The sequence below is a fragment of the Ornithodoros turicata genome, chromosome 3 (assembly GCF_037126465.1).
Source record: "Ornithodoros turicata isolate Travis chromosome 3, ASM3712646v1, whole genome shotgun sequence".
NCBI classification, from domain to species: Eukaryota; Metazoa; Arthropoda; class Arachnida; order Ixodida; family Argasidae; genus Ornithodoros; species Ornithodoros turicata.
The window spans coordinates 52,585,376-52,604,431 of NC_088203.1; the positions used below are offsets into that span (position 1 = coordinate 52,585,376).

Sequence of the window (19,056 nt, forward strand, 5' to 3'; positions counted from 1 at the left end):
GTGATAAACGTTCAATTAAAATCACACATACCTCTTTTCCTTTGATTGTAGAGGGTCTGCCTGGGAATCTTGTATGGAGCACCTGGCTCCAAATAACGCTTCAGTCGCTGACGCTGACGGGAAGAGGACATCATTCGCGGTCTTCAGTTACAGTCAAAGGATAAAAACCGACCACCTGCTATTCTTTCTTGCGCAGCGGTCACGACAAAACATCAAGGCGATTTTACGATGTCAAAGCCACTGTTGACGACGGGACGGTGACAGCGGTGAAGTTTAATGTACTTAGACCGACATGTCAGCCTAAAATGTACCATCGGTGCCATGAAAGTTTGACGAACGTCGGTCTATTTTTTTTATTGTAGTCAATTATCAGTGTGCCACAAAAGACAATATTTTCGTTTATGTACCACCGCTAATTGCAATGTTTTGATATAAGCGACAGTTAGATGTTGTTTTATTGTATACGAAGGCTATGAGACTCTGAATACTTTTGCAGTAATATGTACACATCGAGTACACCACGATCGAATGCTGCGTACCACGACAAAATAAAGCTCCAAAGATGTGATCCAGAACAAAATAATTATTTGACTGCTATGAGCATGGTGTTAAAACAGATGTATAACCACTAGCGCCACCAACGCAACCCAACTGTCAGCCCTTCACTGCTGGAGTGGTGTTTTTTTGGGTCATATGGTTGGGTTTGTTTGCTTTTCGCATGGAGGTAAGAAACTAAGGAGAGGGCTATAAGATCGGAGGGCCGTGGGACCCCTCTAGCGGTCGCTCCTGGCAATACCACGCCCATCTAGTTGCCCAGTCACGTGATCCCCACATGTTTCGGCGTTATGGCGGTCTGCGCGGAGACTTGGAAGTTTAGCAAACCTCATCTTCAGGAAACCTCTTACCTTCAAGAAGTCCATTCGCACAATACTTTGAAGGTTATGAGGTGTTTCAACATTCGCCGCGTGATAAATCACATCAAAAGTTGAGCAAAACAGAAGAGAAGCCAGGCAATGTCACGATGACGTACGTACGTCTTCTAGCGATTTAGTGATCCATTGCTTCCACACTGAGATGATCTATCTTGTGTTTCAACGGGTGTGATAACTTCTAACTCCAAAGATGTTATGAAAGCGAAAACAAGTTATTCGGCCGCAGCTCGTGTCTGTATTCAGGTAAGGTACGCCGCGGACATGGAGGACGCCATGTTTTATGACGTCTTGCCGTGACGTTTATGGGTCACGTGTGTGGGCAACTAACCACAATGCCATGCGCGGGTCACAGCACGCTCGCTTGCATTGGGAGAGGCGCTTAGGGCATCTCCTTGGTTTCTTACCTCCATGGCTTTTCGCCTCCGCCATTTTCTTGTGTGTGTTAACTTGGTACGGCCGTTAATATTCTAGTCTCGCGACATGTTTGCCTACGTGAGGTATCTGTTTGACGACATGCGAGCCGTTGTACCCACGGAAACCATAAAACACTTCCCAAAGGACGTCGACGTGACGGACTTCAACGGGGATACAGACTACCCAGTGCACTCAGTGTTTTGGAAAGGTGACAGGAAGACTCGTGGTGGCTACTACAAAGCCCATCTTTTTGGCAGGTATGTAATTTTACGGGCACGCACAACAATACCTGACTGTGCTCTAGAGACAATGTGTTGAATGACTCCTGCAGACACGGAGGAAGATGCAAAGGCCGGAGGGGAAAGAAAGAGAGTTGGACGGCCTCCCAAGGCAGACCGTAGTACATGTGACAAAGTGAGTTACTTCCGATCTTGAATTCTGAAGTTTTATAATTAACTTAACCACTGTCTTACGACTGTTGGGCCCTTTCCTGCGTCCGCGTCTCTTTTGCGCTATTTCGTTTTGCGAACTGTGCATCTAGTTGTACCCGTTTCTGCTGTTGACTTCCTTAACGTTCTGCTGCGGTACCTTCTCATTTAGCAGCACAAGGGTGCAAAGAAGGACAAAACTCGAAACAACAACCGAAAATTCGAGTTAGAGCTTCTAGATGAGCTAAATGAGGAGGATGATGGCCTTGTACTCCAGTCAGAAGTGAAGGGCATCGAAAAAGAGCTGGCCCGCTGCAAGAAGGCCCTGCAGCAGTACAAGCAGCGAAACCTAGAGTTGGAGCAAGCACTGCTCAGGAAACTGCTGGATGCAGGTTAGTGTAGGCAATTGCATTCCAGTAACCTGCCTCATTGGAGATTTCTTCAAGTTTCCCATGCGACCATGGTGTAGATAGGCCATTTGTGATTGCAATGTTAGGCAAGGAAAGTATGTTCTTGCAGTCAGCTAATGTTTCATGTTGTGACTGATGATGTTGCACTGTTATTGTAGGGTTTGATACATGAGGTCAGATTGTTCTTTTTTTTTTTTTTGCTGAGCATGCCAATGCATGACGTCTTTCCCTTCATTTTTTTTTTCCAGATGCCTTTGCGGCATCTTTTCATTGCAATTGTTGCAAAGCAGGGCAGATTGTTGTTCAGGGCCCCCCACAGGCAGAGATCAGAGGTAGATCAGAGGTTCACGTTTTTTATTTTCATTGCTTATTTTGTTTGCGGTCAGATCCTGGCGTGCAAGTTTTTTTTCTTGGTTTAATAGCATAATTTTGACGTTGTACACATAAGGTAGTGAGTATGAATAGCTTATAGCCAGCCATGTTATATTCAGTTTGTTGTTGAATATCTGAATCGCTGCCATACAGCTTCATGCTCTTACCACGCAGTTGTGCTTGCCATTTTAAGATACAGGTCTGTTGACACATCCCTTGGCTGCCACTGGAACTACCTTTGGAGCAGTGAGGAGCACACCTGTCTCTCAAACAGAAGGTACATTGTGCTGCACTCTTTACATCTCTGTTTTTGCTTTGTACTTTCCATTGGTCTTCCTAGTTCAGTTGGAATGCTTCTGCACCTTGTGTTGCAGCAATAGTGCATAATGATGTGCGAGCTTTCTCCTCACAGATGATTTGCTGCTGGACGTTTTTGTCCAATACTAGCTACTAAACTAGCTATACTAAACTATCGAATTTCATTCACAGTGTACAGTCTCAGAGATGGTGCAATTATATATACTTCGCGAATAATTGGTAGGTCACTGTTTTGTGTAGTAGTAACATGTTTGCCCAACTTTCAGTTGGCGTAAGGAACAACAACTTAGAGCAGCACGAGCCCATTGCCAAGCTGAACGACGTGGCCACTATTTCCCGCACTGGTAGGGCACTTTATTTGATTGTGTTCGAATTTTGATAATTCAGATAAAAACCTCTCGTCCTTAGTTTAAGTTAATGAGAGTCTACCGTAGTCTGTCTTGCTGCTGTGATGTCGTCGTATGATCTCACTTCGTTGGCACTGAGAGACACACAGACACTCATGTCAGCGGCATCCTTTTTGTCGTGTTTGTCGTTCGATATGTTAGTCATCCTAAACACTTCATGGTAATATCAACTCAACATATTGATTGCCTGCTTCTGAAGCCATTCGACTGCCTTTCAGTGGATACAGGAAGCACCACCTGGATCACAGAAGAGTGCCGCATGGCTCGTGATTGCACGTTCCAGGAGGATGTTCCTTGCACTGGTATGATGCAGATTCCACATTGCATCTTTCTTTTGCGGTGTAGTTGCACAGTAGAAGAGAGCGGACCAAAAAGACCGGTGCCAATAGTTAAGGTCCTTCTTTATCTCCTGCAGCAATCCTTCAATTCCGAGTTAGGGCTCTCTAAACTCTGCAACTTTCCGCCGTAGCAGAAATAAGTGCTTGTTCGAACTTGCCTTATTATGGTTTGGCCATAATAATATGCTATGCAAGTGTGCTATGCAAGTGCTATGCAAGTGTGCGTGAGAGGAGGCTGAGAACAGGCGGGAGAGAGACGCTGCAGGAGCCAATGGGGCTCCACCATATGTGAACCGGGAGGGTATAACTGCACAAAAAAACAGTGAGCTTGCATAGTGTACAGTGCCCTGCTTGTACAAATCAGTTGGTCTTGCCAGAGAGAACATACACGTGATGCTCTTTCCCAGATGCCCCAGATCCTTTTTTTTACTGTGCACCCTCACCATCTAATCATGGTCGCCTTATGTTTGTATGACAATCAGATCTTTGTTCCACTTTTGCAGCAAGCATTGAGCAGGAAGCAGCTAGTGCAGAAAGCATTGAGCAAGAAACAGCGAGTGCAGGAGGCATCACCACAACCACCAACGAGAACCGCGTGCCTCATGGCGAGGTAATCCAGGGAAGCATTCCTTCAACTGGTAAGATACAAGTTCCGTGCTGCATCTTGTTTTTTATGGTACAGCAGTACACAAGGAGAAAGTGGTGCAAAAAGATGACAACTGCGCATACGACAAATAAACAATCAAATTTAATTACAGCATTGCGATAAAAATTGGTTCATTTCTTATTGCATTTCCAAAACATTGCACGATCCCATGTAATTCCATGACAGACTTCTAATTTTGCTGCTATTACCAATTCAGTTCTCATCTAATGCAGCACCATATTCATTCCTGCCAGTCACTTGCTATATACAGTCATCTAATTTTTGCCCATCCCAATTTTGTTTGGAAAATGTTGACACAAATTTGTTTAAGTTGCATTGCTGTGACTGCTTGTCTGATGCGACTGTGATGAGGAAGTTGTCTGCTGCTGCAACACATTTACCACGTGGCTTTGTCACCCATGTGCGTGACTGGTTACGGCATAATGTGCCTTGTGGTTTGAGCCGTGCATCGTGTGTCTGTTTGTTTCAAATTGTGGCTATGATCACCTTCATCGCTTCCACGAGCAAAATACTAGGCCACTGATCTTCGTATCAAGTGCAAAGTGCTGAACGTTGATTAAATTTTAAAACTTCCGCAAAACTCACAACTTCTGATGCCTTTTCAGCAGGAAGGCCGCACGGAGGGACCCTTGAGAGATCTCCTCGTCTATGTGAAAATTCGAGCTCCTAATGTCAGAACACCCACCATTTATGTTCTAGTAAATAACATAAATTGTACACACGTAACGTAGCTATACGTAAACGTAACTTTAAGATGTCGTGCTGAATTCTTTGCATAATCTGCACATCTGTAAATAATGATGATATGCATTGCTGTGTGTTTTTTTTTTTTTTTTGCGGGAAAGATTTGTGCATGTTATGTGAATAGAAATGGTACACCTAGAAGCCGCATGTTGTCTTGATTTGTAATTTGATGGTTGTAATTTTTCAGGTCCCACGTCACTGTATGTAGAGGAACTGGTAAGTTTTTCCTCTCGTATGCAGGTTGTTGAGTATAAAGGAAACACATTTTGCAAAAGCTAATAAGAGTCATAGTTTGTCTGGTGTGATTGCACCCAAGTTGCACCCAAGCACCCAAGTTGGCACACTGGTAACGTACCGGCTGAAGTTCTTTCTCTGTTCGTGTGCAGTACTCAAGGAAACGTGGCATGTTTTTTTTTTTATTTAGGACTACTGCGAACCATAAAAGTTCCAGTTGCCATCTTGAGACTCCAGGTTACTGGGTGGTTAAGGGCTAGGATGCAGTGCATTGTATTTCTCTATCCGATTTGTGATTTATAAGACTCTGCATGTTAGCCCACTGTTCTTCTCAAACTCTCTCTTAACAAGCTGTAGGTAATTAGTTGTCTGACATATATGTAATGTTGACAACAAAGCTTCTGCCCTGCCGAGTATGTGATAAACAGAAACAGTATCCATTGTCTGCTTTTCACTTTTTAATGAAATATCTATCCAAGAGGGAAAGGGCACCCTGTGCAAGCAATTATGCTAGTGATCTTAGTTTTTCATATATATACATTAAAGGATGCGCCACAAACATTTAAACATTTTGTGATGCCGGAAGAACACTGTTCTGTTATGAACTGTTAAAGTGGTTGGGAAACCATACATAGTGTTTACGAAAAAAGTGACTGTAATTGTCCACCTGTGGGCACTGAAAATGCTGACTCAAGAGACCCAATTTTAAAACTTTTTCTGTGGTCAGTTGGTGTTTGCAGTCAAAATGCTTGCTGTATTCTTCCTTGCATCAGAGCAACCTTCTTTCTTGCCGCACTACAGTGATTGATCTGTGACAATTATTCCATTTCCCATCTGTCTCCGTCTGTGCAGCTCAATCAGTCTGAGCACATGTCTTTTTACTTGCAGGTGGATATAGGAAACGAAGTTCAAGTGGGAAGAATGAAGTGGGACAGGGTTCTTGCACAGAAGGAGGACAGCATGTTCCTCAAAGAAGGCATGGTCGCCATTTGGGGAACAGCTGTCCTCAAGAATCGCACAGTAACGGGCAAGCTGTCAAACAAGGCAAAAGCCAACGGGCAGACAGAAGTGAGCCCTGCACTCACTCCAAGGAAACTAGATGCCTTGAAAGGTACAAGACGTGTTTGCGCGACCATTATCAGTGTAGTTTTTGCTCACATCCACACCCTAATTCACTAACAGGTGCCTACTTGGAGCGGCTGAAGAGGCGTTCGGAGTCTCAGGAGGATATCGTAAAGAAGATGGCAAAAATCCGCAGCACACTGAATGACAAATTAAAAAAATTGAAGAAGTACACACTGTCTGATGTCTTCAAACGGTTGGGTTTGTAGTGGCCTAGAATATGGTGCACGTGTTTTGGGGCCCACCTTTTGACCTCAGAATTCTGAGGTTGCCCCAGACCCCCACAGATCCTGAGTTAACCTCAGAACCTCAGACATCCCAGAATGCCTCAAGACCTCAGAGGCTGAGGTAACCTCAGGACAGATTTTCAATAGGGAAGGCACTAACAGCTATCGACGGAATTCAGATAACGAACGGCAACTACGCCGTCGCAGTTGAGCTTCTCCGTGAAAGGTTCGGAAGAACCGAACTTATAATCGATGAGCACATGGCACGTCTTCTACAAATACGACCAGTACAAGACGCCAAAAACGTGGAAAGGCTAAGAGCTATGTTAGATGCAGTCCAGACAGGTGTTCGCAGCTTGGAGGCGCTGGGAGTGAACTCAGATAGTTACGGCGTTTTACTCCTTTCTGTATTGAGGAAGGCGGTACCATCAGAGCTCAACTTAGAGTGCCATCGTAAACATCACGCCGAGTCAACGCGAAGCAGTGACGAGCTACAAGCATTTTTGAAATTTCTGAATAACGAAGTAGAAAGTAGAGAAAGAAGCCAGTACGGGTCAAAATCGTCAGCCGGTGATGGAGGACGCAACGATAACCGCCAAAAGAGATATCCACCATCGGCTGCTGCTTTGACACTTGGAATGGAAGGGGAAAGCCTTGAGTGTATATTCTGCGCGTCCAATAACCATGCAAGCAAGCACTGTGATTCGCCAATCAGCCTCGATACACGGAAGGCTATTCTCGCTCGCGACAACCGATGCTTTCGCTGTGCTAAACGAAATCACAGGTCCAGGGACTGCAGAAACTCGAAGTAGCTAAGGTGTGCGAAGTGTTCCGGCAGACACATTCACCAATATGCGATCCGAACTAGGCAAACAAAAATGAAACGGCAACCCGAGTGAAGACTCCAGTAGCTCGCGCAGGCGCAGACGCAACGAGGACGCAGGCGACGTTACAATCGTCCCTAAAAATTACAGATCAAGGTACTGGATGCTCTTCGGGTGAAATATTACTGCAGGCAGCCCAGATTTGGGCCGAAGGAAGGAGGGAACGTGCCCTAGTGCGCCTACTTCTCGATGGCGGAAGCCAGCGTACCTTCATCAGAGGCGACCTGTCAAAACGTCTCGGACTCAGGGTACGTGGAAGATGTTACAATCTTCACCTTTGGTGAGGATGCGACAGGAGAACAACGTACGTGCCGAAGAGTTGAGCTGTGGCTCACAAGTCAGCATGACCGGAGGGATGTTCGCGTCGAGGCGTTAGAAGTTCCGATGATCTGCTCTGACGTCATGAAAGCGCCAGTCGACATTTTGAGAGATCAACTGCACGCTCAGGGAATCGTCATCGCTGATGCTTCACTTCATGGCATACAGTGCGAAGATGGAATCAGCGTACTCATTGGAGCCGACAATTATTGGCCAATGGTTACAGGAGGCCTCAAACGTTTGGACAAAACTCTTGTTGCCGTAGAGACCATCTTTGGATGGACGGTGCAGGGACCCACAACGACTGACTCATCTGCAACACGTTCATCTACCGGTGTGATGAGAGTAGCTGTAACCGACGCAGTAAACAGAAAAATATCCGCCCAATTGCGAGCATTCTGGGAATTGGAACACATGGGCATTAAGGAGGAACAGTCAACTGTTACCAACGAAAATGAGATCCTGAATCAGTTTGAAGATACAGTGAAGGTTGAGAATGGACGTTACCAAGTGTCGTTTCCGTGGAACGAGAAAGTGGCCCGGCTTCGCGACAATAAGGAGATAGCAATGAAGAGGCTCGGACCACTCACAAAGCGCCTTCTGAGAGATGAACAGATTATGAAGGAATACGACACGGGAATGCGAGAGTACATGGAAAACGGTATTGCCGAAGAAGCGCCAGAAACGGCAATCGCGTCGCCAAACCCGTTGTACTACATGCCTCATCAGAGCGTGGTGAGATGCGACAGCAAGACAACGAAACTACGGATCGTCTTTGACGCGTCATCTAGTGCACCAGGATGCCTTTCTCTCAACGATACATTGTCATCCGGACCAAACTTGAATCCGAGTCTCATCGATCTTCTGCTCAAATTTCGGATACATCAGATCGCCGTCCTAGCAGACATTCAAAAGGCATTTCTCCAGGTATCACTCTCAGAGGAAGACCGCGACGCTTTACGGTTCCTTTGGTACAAAGAAACACCACTGCCAGGGATGGAATTACCACCTATCGTAACATGGAGGATGACCCGTGTTCCATTCGGGGCAACGGCAAGCCCGTTCCTGCTGGCAGCAACCATAAAACATCACCTCGAAAGTCTTCAAAATCAGTATCCGGTGACGACGAAGATCCTAATGAACGACATGTACGTCGACGATCTGGTTACGGGAGCCAACAGTCTCGAGGAGGCTGAGAGCATTTGCGTTGAAGCAAACAATATTCTGTCACAAGCGAACATGCGTCTTCGAAAATGGATGTCGAACGACGAAGAATTGCTGCAGCGTATCAGTGAACGTCAGAACGGAGGAACGACGTCGTTGATGGGAGAAATGCAACCACGAAAGGTTCTGGGAGTTGCGTGGAATCCTCGAACAGATAAATTCGGCTTTGACTTGAGTGCACTGATCGGGTTTACAAGTACAACGAAAAATAGCAAACGTGCCGTACTTCAATCCTGCGCACGCATCTTCGACCCATTCGGATTCTTGGCGCCAGTTGTCACCAGTGTAAAGCTACTGTTCCAAGCGCTCTGGGAACGAGGAACAGATTGAGACGACGACTTGCCGTCAGATATCTCGATGGAGTGGAATGAATGGTGCAACGAGCTACCGTGTCTCCAGAACGTGACGATTCCAAGGAAGCTAGCCGAAGACCTCAATAACGGCGAGTCAACTAAGACTCTAGACGTCTTCTCGGATGCTAGCCCACGAGCTTACGGCGCAGTCGCGTACTTGGACAGAAACACCACAAGGGGATGTAAATGTAGCATTGGTGATGTCCAAGTCACGTGTTGCCCCTTTAAAGAAAATGTCACTCCCACGTTTGGAACTGATGGGTGCAGTTGTCGCCGCACGGCTGTCGAACTACATCATTAAAACGCTTCCTCCTCTCGATTTGGCGATCCATCTTTGGTCGGACTCGACTGTAACCCTGCATTGGATTAAGGGTAATGCCCACCGATGGAAACAATTTGTCGCCAACCGCGTCTCCGAGATTCAGCAGCTGACGGATCCCACTAATTGGAGTCACTGCCCAGGAAAAGAAAACCCCGCGGACTTGCTTACGCGTGGCCAACGACCGGACGCCCTCCTGAGAAGTCAAGTGTGGTGGAATGGTCCACAATGGCTACAGATACCGCAGTCACAATGGTTACTTGAGCCCTCGGTACCAGCGAACGTGGAAGATTACTCCGCAGAAGACAGAAAAAGTGTGAAGATCCACCACGTTGTTACCGAACCGGTGTCAAGTCCCATATTACGCATCGAAAGCTACAGCCCCCTAACGCGAGTGACCCGTATAACTGCGTGGGTCAAACGGTTCGTCAGCAACTGCAGGAACAGATCACGTAGACGGACGGGACAACTGACTTCCGAGGAATTAACGGCTGCAGAGATTTATTGTATAACTAACGTGCAAAGGGATGCATTCGCCAAAGATATTGCGAAGTTGCGTTCAACGGAGCCGCTCGGACCAGACAGCACCATCTGTAACCTTTCCCCATACCTGGACAAGAATGGGATTCTCCGTGTTGGGGGAAGACTCCAGTTCAGCGACATAAAGGAGACAACGAAGCATCCTGTGATTCTTCCGTCAACTCACTCATTTACTGCCCTTCTCATTGACAGGGAACACAGACGACTGCTGCATGCGGGGGTGCGGGATACTTTGGCTCAGCTACGGGAGGACTATTGGATCGCGAAGGGACGCCAGGATGTGAAAAAGATTATCTGTCGTCGTCTAATTTGCCGAAAGGAAAAGTGCAAGCCCGCGACAGAGCCGGTAGCCCACTTCCCGCTGACCGAGTGTCAAAGCGCGAGCCGTTCGATGTAACCGGGATTGACTTCGCCGGACCCCTCCTTTATCGTGAAGACGGTGACACTCACAAGGCATACATTGTCGTCTTCACCTGTGCAGCGACGCGAGCGATCCATTTGGAACTTGTGAGTGACTTATCAGCGGGTGCATTTTTGCTAGCGTTTAAACGCTTTGTGAGCAGGAGAGGCATATGCAGCACAATTTATACGGACAATGCGCTGACGTTTAAACGTGCGTCTAAGGATATCGCAAAGTTATTTCAAAGTATGCAGGGTGAGGAAATACAGGCATACTTTGCCAGTCGCCGAATCAAATGGCGATACATTGTAGAGCGAGCCACGTGGTGAGCTGTTAAAGTAGCCCTACGCAAAGTATTGGGAAGATGTAGTCTCAACTTCGAAGCGCTTACGACCGTTCTCACGGAGATAGAGGCCGTCATTAACTCCCGCTCTTTGACATACCTGTATTCCGACGCGGGGGAGCCGGAACCTCTTTCACCCTCGCATTTTTTAGTCGGGCGCAAACTAACGTGCCTGCCACCGCAACGTGCAAGAAGTTCAGTTGTGTCAACGAAGCACGAACTCGAACGTCAGTGGGCGTACCGAACTAAACTACTGGACGGCTTCCGGCAGAGATTGCGCAGGGAATACCTGCAGGAACTAAGATCAGCACACATAAGCAGACCTGCAGCGTCAAGTGGCCTCAAGATTGGTGACCTTGTTCTCATGCAGGACGATCGACTACCCAGACACCCAGGCAGCACTGAATCTTGGACCAATATTGGTTGGTCGTAGGAAGGACTGGTCCAATATTGGACCAACTTTGCCAATGCCCAGCCAGTAATGGTTTTAGCATGGAAATATTGGTCCAACATTGCCCATTACCAGCCTATGTTGGCTATAAACGGGCAATGTTGGCCCATGATTGTCAATAACGAGCCTATATTCGCTGGAAGCTTGGAACGGCGGCATCACATAGCCCCCATACAACTCACATTCGGCCAATATTGTTATTTTGTTGGCAATACAGAAAGAATGTTGCCCTTCAAGAATCCTTCCAGTTACAATATCGGAAGTAGACGGGCAATACATAACTGATATTCCAGATGAAATGCCAATATCAGCATTCGGTTGGAAATGTTTGCCGTATATTGGCACTGCAAACTGGCTGCATTTTTTAGGGGCACTGCTTTTTTTTTTTTTTTGCATTTGTGCTCTGCAAATTGGCCAATGTATGAACGTTGATCACCTATAGAGAGCAGTTACGGGACGATGTTTTTAGTGAGACCTTCTAGCTGTACGCAGACCTTTATTTCATCTCGAAGATACCCCCAGAGGACGTTTTGCTTGCATTCAATTGATTCCTACTATAGTAACATTTTCCACGGTTGTAACAAGAAATAAATAATATCCCACTTTACTGCTGTCAAAATATTGTAGCAACAGAGATATTAGAACAAACGAGCAAACAATCCGCAAAGAATCGACAGAAATAAGCTCATTTGAGTCACTGAGTTTATTACTTTTATATCATATCTATCTATCTGTGCGATTCAAACTCAGGGCTGTCTATGAAATCAATCAAACAAGTGTTGAAACTAACAAAGGAGTACACTTCGTCCTTTAAACGCGTACAGTGTGCTTTCCATTAAATTATGTTAGCTGTGAACCACAGGAAGTACTACATAGTCCTCCTCATATGGCAAACATATGTACTGCGTAGCTTTCAATAGTTCTTCCACAGTATAGCATTCTGAGGTAATTCTGCAGAACCTGTAAATGTCCATCTTGCCCGATCGGAGCGGTGTCGAAAAAAAATCTGTCCTCCCCGACAGCACTTTGACATCAGCATGGTTCCCCTCAACTTTCTGAACAACAATGAACTTTCTTTCAATGTAGTAGCAGTACCCTACCCGAACAGTGTACTTTCGTGCAGAAGATCGACTGCGCATGCCCTCAGACAGCCTTCTGCTGACTTGCGAGAGCGGTCTGTTGCCGGACCTAAGGAACCTTTTAAGTTTACCTAGGAAGCTCTCAAAAGGAAAGGCGCTGAAGCAGTCCAGCGCACCATGGACAGCGCTATCATCTGCCAGGTGGCAGAGAGAGTGAACGTTGTACACCATATTTACAGCACCGTAAATATCATGAAAGGCTTGCGTAAAGTTCTTCAGCAGGGCACCTGCGTAGGTGTTGTGCTGGTCATACATTTGTGGTGAGCACAAAACCCGTATTGCGACATGCAATTGCAGAAAATGTTCATACTGTTCTTTTGGAAGCAAATTCTTCAGTACAACAGGTCCCAGATACAACAGAAAGGTCCGGAACTCGGTGGCTTTCCAGCGCTCCAGTTCCGTGATCCCTCTGGGCTTCCGCTGAAACGTCGATGGAAAGGAATGCGAACACTGCACCAAGTGGCGTGTCAGCAAGTTACACAATGTGGAACCGATGCAGTGCGGACGGTTTCCACGAACCCATATCAACAGCATTTTGCGCATCACACCCAAGCATACGAGATGCATGTACTCTGCCGGGAAAAGATGAATTATGTCATGTTGAAGAGACAAAAACGGCGACACACCCAAGTGATGTTCTTGCTGCTGACATTCACGGAATGCTCTGTCAGTCCGTTTCGGTGCATTCACTTCTGGAAAGGTGACCCTTCTGTCAACGTACACTCCCCTCTGCACACACTTCTCACATCCGTAATAACCTGTATGTGATTTTATCCTCTTCAAAAGGCTTCTTGCTGGTGCATCGCAGATCACTGCGGTAAGCTGTACAGAAACGTTAATACCTTTGTGCACGAACCCTTCGTCTTCTAGTTTGGTGAGCTCTGCTATGAAGGGTCGTACAAATTCGTCTATGTTCTCAGGCTTGCCATTACCGCAGTGTAGGCTCACAATAAATGGTTCCGTGTTTGCATAGTTGGTAATTCTGCACAATATTGGCCAGAATGTTTTACTTGAACTTTTGAACAACGGTAATCCGTCAATATTTGCCTGCAGCTGTATAGAAGTGGGAATGTTGTGGACCAAGATTTCTCTCAAACCCTTTACAAGACCAAAATGTACAAAAGTTCCTTCCTCATTCACGTTTGCCTTTCTCTCGGTGTTCAGTATCGTCCGACTGTCCTTTGGAATGTCATGGCCGTGACGCCGAAAGATATCAATTAATGCATTGAACATAGCATGTGAGGGGTGGAACTCTGCATAAAAGTTTCGAAGGTCCTCGCAGAGGTCAATCCCTACAGGTGGCCGTTGGTGCTCTGACGTTCGTGCATCGTCAATACTCGCGATTTCCTCTTCAGGATAACTCGACGGCCACAAATCCTCTGATTCTGCGTCAGAATGCAGATCTGAAGCACTTGAGTCGTCGGAAGCTGCCAGTTCCAAAGGTGAACACACGATGGGGCTCTCAAGATCTGCTTCGTCTCCTTGTCCCACGCGTGATACTGCAGTTCCGGAACAGCCCGCAGTATCAAGGGTCTCATCTTCTGCAGACTCGGTTGACAAGAGAGCATCCTGCACTTCTCGAACACTTGCCTCATAGAGAGCTCTTACGTTTCTGCTTCTTTTCCACTTGTTTGTTTCTGCGGGGTTCATTTCACAGTTTGCGAAGCACAAGCTACCCGAGCGGAGCTAAAAGCACGGCGACACACAGGACGAAACACGCCACGCCATGAACGATACAAAAGGGCTCAATTCGAAACACCTACACGTTTAGCAGTGCCGCCGGCCGAAACACCGTCTACCACTTCAATTGTTGTCACACATTTTCATTGAATGACGATTTCACGGCGGTAGACAACAGAGGAAACAGCAGGCCAGTGGGTGAACGATGGCACTGGTGATTGGTGGCTTGAATTGGAGACAATTGGAGACGTGCAGCTCGAAGACATAATTTGTGACAGGCAATGATTTCAAATATTATAAAACATACTTTTAAATAAGTATCTACAGACAGGATGTGTAACCAGCCGCAAATAAGTAACATGAGTGATCTACAATACAGCCGCTCCGCTCCCGTTACTGTACAGTAGCGCCACGCCACTTCGTCGTCGTCGATCTCAGCGATGTACCTCGCGACCTCGCGACCCTCGATGACAGCCCTTTGCTTCCGCCTGGATCACGGAGCACGTTGCCGTTGTCAGTTGTCGATTTGGAGCTTCGCAGTTGCAAGAATTTGCAGGTACGTAATTATCACTCACTTCCATATCGCGAAGCAGCAGCGGATGTTCTATATTTCCTTGCAAGTTATTAGTTTGTCTCCTCGAGAAATCTCTTCTCGCGGCACATTTTAGCGTCAGGGCTTTGCCACGACAAACGCCTGAAACTGCAGAGCTCAGAATTTACACGAAATGTTCTCTCTTTTTGTGTGTGTGTGGGAGGGGGGTTATGCTACCTTGCGAATGAATAAATGAAGCAATAGCATTTAGGGTGCCCGAAGGGGCAGACTTGTTTTCGAAAGTTTTGTGGTGAGAGAGCGGGAACGCGAGCACAATCCGAAACTTTAGGTTTAGGGTGGCGCAACGGGTTCTACTACCCTGAGGCTATGAGCTTTTACGAATGTTTTCGTCGTTCACATAGTAACTCAGAGTAGGTATATTACATTGATTTAATAAGCTCAGCCTACGCCTTCCGATCGAACTGCAATTATTGCGTGTCACCCCGCCATAAGTACTACGCGTACAGATAATCCGAAGCAGATGCAAGAAGTGCTAATTCTTTTCATACGAGAATTTGGTGAAACGCTCAACACACACTTGTGACTGCCGAACGTTCTCGCGGAACGAACTCAAGTGGTTCGACCACTTGTGTGCATAATGGTGTGCTGATACGAGTTGAATGCTCAATCTAGAACTATATGGGTGTTGTTTTCACGCAGTGGATTGGACCGAATCAGCCTGTGGTTATACATGATGTCAAGATTTGTCGTGGTGGAGTTTCCTGCAGAAAATAGGGTGGCTATTGTCCCTGACACATGGCTTCTGAACTCTGGCAAGCTTTGTTCATGGCCGCCAAAATCCTGGTCTGATGGCAAAATAACTGCTGCTGTGAAGACGAAGAAACCACCTGAAAGCGGATGGTGTATCGTGCCATCACGGCGTTTATCTAAATGCGGTATGCTACTATGTCGTCATCCTATCTTGCTGCGTGTTAATTTTTCGTTTGACATTGCATTGCATTGTAGGCAAAAGTACTGACCATTACGATCATCACTGCAATGTTGTGGCATACCTTAGTTAGAGACTTCCATTTAAATTTACCAGCTGCGTTTATGTAAAGTCTATCCTAGGCCGCTTAGAGAAAATTTGTTTTCTTTTATTGCAGCTACTTACAAGCAGGCCTTGCGACGCCAAGAGCGATGCCAGTATACGTCCCACTGTGATTCTACCAGTAATGATACTGACTCAGAAAATGGTGATGATTTATATATATATTAGTAAGACTTTCATAAGGCATTAATATGACTTTCCATGGAGTTCATACGAACAAGTGTGTGCTACCTTCTGGTGGGAGGGGGTTGCGGGAAGGGAGTGGTTGAGGTTAACCTTCTCAAGTAGTGGCTGCGTGTGCCCAAGTTGTGTTGCTTCATCCACATACCTTCTGCAGCTGCTCAGAGGACTTCCGCCACCAATACATCATCAGCCCTTCCTGTGCCACCAAAGGGGAAGTTACCAGCACCACGGACACTTTTGCAGACAGTGAACCACAATGCCAAGAAATGTAGGTTTACAAAGGTGTTTATGATTGTATGCGATTCATGTTGCACTCTGTGTAGCCACAGCAACAGCTGCTGACGTCGATATGGATGTGTCAGATAACGAAACTCAGCAATGTGCAGAGACGGAGGAAATGAGTAGGCCACTTTTGATTGTGCAGAACTTTTGCTGCTTCATGAAATGCTCAGTTACTTGCTGTGCTTTACTGATATGAGATCCCAACTGTAGGCATGCCCTCTGAACCATCCTTGACTCCGAATCAGAAGAAGCGTCCTACTGCTGCACGGGACTTTGCATCCAAACCGCTGTCGACTACAAGTCACCAAGAAAAACATCCTTCCAATGGTGTTCTTGAACTGAGTCCACATGAATGTAAGGCGAAAGTACGGAGGCCCAACAGATATTTAAATGGTTATAGCATTTCTTGCAGCTGACGGGAGGAAGACACCGCCAGTAACATTGGAGGCACTTGCCCGTGAGTTGAGTGGTAGCCACAGAGACTTAAAGGAGACCACACAACCAGTGTTCTCATCAGCTTCATCACAAATTTTTGAATTGTTGTGGTCAGAGAGTCCTTGAAATTGTAAAAAAATATGAAATTTCCTGTTCCCAGCTAACAGTTCTCCCTTTCCTTTTGTAGCTCTCGATCGTCACATCTTGAAATGTTTTGCGGAGGCCAAACAGCAGAACAGAGAAATATTGAGCACTCTGCAGGACATAAAGCAAGCTCAGCTGGATGTTTTCCACCGCCTTTCACAACTCCAGAGCCAAAGTACTGCAGACCTAGTTGAGGATACGTTTGACGTCGATGACCTACGCCTCCCGCTAAGGACAATGGAGGCATTCAGAGCAGCTGAGAAGCAGCTTGAAGACAAATGTGCGCGTCAAACACTGGTATGTCATTACTTTTGTCAGCGTGAAGCCTAGGCACACCTTTAAATATGCCTTATTATAAATGATTATTATAGATGTGATACACGTGTGACATCGTGCTCTTATTTGCCACGATGTGTGTTTTACAGGCATATTCTGGTGTCTTGCCATCTGTCAAGCGTATCAGTGCCATCTCATTCATAGAAGCATGGTGCTTGCAAAAGTGCATAATATAAAAGGATGTATTTTGTGTGGCTCTACAGCACTGCGAAAATTTGTTTTTGCAGAAAGGGTATCTCAGTGCCTTTGGAGGTGCCACCCTTGAGGGCACAACACGAGTAATCATGTCACGAGTGATGACTCCTGCCCTGCAGGTCCTCTTTAACATGAAGGGAAGGAAAGGCTCAAAACTGCCCTTTGAGGGCACAAACATGGGCTCAGTTGTCGTCGGTAAGCAAAACATTTAAAGAAATTATGCCATGTAGTATATGAAAGGCTCAGTTTCTAGGCTGCTTGGAAGGGATGACCATAGCCAAATGAGCGCTTCCTGCCAGCATCTCTTAACTTCACATATGTGGATCTCGCGCCTCAGTGATGTCAGCATATTTGACATTGTGTATATAGTTCTCAATTTCTGCAAACAAGCTAGCTGTAGAGCACATGGAGTTTACTGCCCTCGATGTTTCGTATTCTCATACTTCTCCTGTCGCATGCATTACAATTCTCTTTAGGTGCAATCGAAGGACGTTCCTCCAACGACAGAGTTGCCATTGAGCACGCTGTGGGGCGATACCTTGCGGGAGCCAAGGACCGTGATGGAGGACGCCGGGCCAGGCTGGAAGCTCCAGCAGCTGCAACGAGTGTGCCTGCAATGCCGCCACCGCTCACCCACTGCACTCCACCGCGTACTTAACATAATCCATTTTGCACTATTACATTCCGTCACGTAGTTAACTGCCTTTCGTATTTTGGCATATATGTACTCTGCAATGCTATAGCGAACAGTGAGGGCAACACTATTGCATTCCACGTATATGGGTCACTATGTTGCATTCATTAACATTGTTGCACTTTTCCATTAGTTTGCATTTTCAATTTCAAAATGGTCTGGAAGGACCAGCACTGTTGCTGAATAAAGTGTTCATCGAAGCAGACCCTTTCGTGTCCGTGGCTGTTGTTAGCACACAAACTACCATGCCCAGCACACAACCGTCACACAGCATATTTCGAGGTGTCTCAGTGGTTCAGTATTAAAATTCATTTAAAAATAATGAAAATGGCAAAAGGGGTTAAAATTGGCAATATGGGAAGTGCACTGGCAATATGGGAAACCAATATTGGCATGCCAATATTGGACCAATATTGGGCCGGGTTGCATTTGCAAAATTGGGCCAATATTGGCATCACTAATTGCCAATATTGGTCCAATGTGGGTCCAATATTGGCGTGCTGCCTGGGCACCTATGGAAGACTTGCCGTATAAGGGATGTGCATCGTGGACGATATGGGAAAGTGAGAGCGTGTACGATTATGCTCCCAGGAGGACGTTTGCTGAGACGCGCCATACAAATGTTATATCATTTAGAACTGGGAAATTAACTAATGAGCCCTTGTCTCATTACGGGGGAGGTTGTTGAATCTTCTAGTTTCTCAAACGTAAAAAAAAAAAACAGAGCGATAACGGATTCGTAGAAACTCCTCCCGCGCAGGGTCCAACTGTCCAAGGAATGTGACCGTCTCGTGTTACACGAGAGGGACGCGTCCCCGTACGGGATCATATTACCGAGAGTGTGTGTGTGTTTGTCCGTGTAACGCGTGTTGTTTGCGTG

At 46.3% G+C, this 19,056-nt stretch overlaps 3 protein-coding genes and 1 long non-coding RNA gene across 4 annotated transcripts; all 4 read left to right on the forward strand.

Annotated features, from left to right (window-relative positions):
• Positions 1-4,213: 4,213 nt before the first annotated feature.
• Positions 4,214-6,237, forward strand: LOC135387075 (uncharacterized). Its single transcript, XR_010420834.1, has 3 exons — positions 4,214-4,257; positions 5,218-5,246; positions 6,153-6,237. It is a non-coding gene; the product is annotated as an uncharacterized LOC135387075 (long non-coding RNA).
• A 1,449-nt stretch (positions 6,238-7,686) lies between these two features.
• LOC135389456 (uncharacterized) lies at positions 7,687-9,369 on the forward strand. The gene has a single exon (XM_064619503.1). The coding sequence runs from the start codon at positions 7,687-7,689 to the stop codon at positions 9,367-9,369; it is 1,683 nt and encodes a 560-aa protein (XP_064475573.1).
• Positions 9,370-9,625: 256 nt separating this feature from the next.
• Positions 9,626-10,648, forward strand: LOC135389457 (uncharacterized). Its single transcript, XM_064619504.1, has one exon. The coding sequence runs from the start codon at positions 9,626-9,628 to the stop codon at positions 10,646-10,648; it is 1,023 nt and encodes a 340-aa protein (XP_064475574.1).
• A 741-nt stretch (positions 10,649-11,389) lies between these two features.
• Positions 11,390-18,381, forward strand: LOC135388469 (uncharacterized). Its single transcript, XM_064618046.1, has 10 exons — positions 11,390-14,820; positions 15,517-15,752; positions 15,963-16,052; positions 16,245-16,358; positions 16,414-16,491; positions 16,583-16,726; positions 16,785-16,829; positions 16,995-17,248; positions 17,515-17,677; positions 17,959-18,381. The coding sequence occupies exons 1-10, from the start codon at positions 14,705-14,707 to the stop codon at positions 18,138-18,140; spliced, it is 1,422 nt and encodes a 473-aa protein (XP_064474116.1). The 5' UTR covers positions 11,390-14,704; the 3' UTR covers positions 18,141-18,381.
• Positions 18,382-19,056: the final 675 nt, after the last annotated feature.

What these genes read in the sequence shown, in the direction of transcription:
- LOC135389456 (XM_064619503.1), top strand. Translation starts at nt 7,687, where the DNA reads ATGGCGGAAGCCAGCGTACCTTCATCAGAGGCGACCTGTCAAAACGTC.
- LOC135389457 (XM_064619504.1), top strand. Translation starts at nt 9,626, where the DNA reads ATGTCACTCCCACGTTTGGAACTGATGGGTGCAGTTGTCGCCGCACGG.
- LOC135388469 (XM_064618046.1), top strand. Translation starts at nt 14,705, where the DNA reads ATGTACCTCGCGACCTCGCGACCCTCGATGACAGCCCTTTGCTTCCGC. An exon ending in GCAGTTGCAAGAATTTGCAG is followed by an intron (nt 14,821 to 15,516) that starts GTACGTAATTAT and finishes GTTTTCACGCAG; the next exon opens with TGGATTGGACCGAATCAGCC. An exon ending in TGCAGAGACGGAGGAAATGA is followed by an intron (nt 16,492 to 16,582) that starts GTAGGCCACTTT and finishes TCCCAACTGTAG; the next exon opens with GCATGCCCTCTGAACCATCC.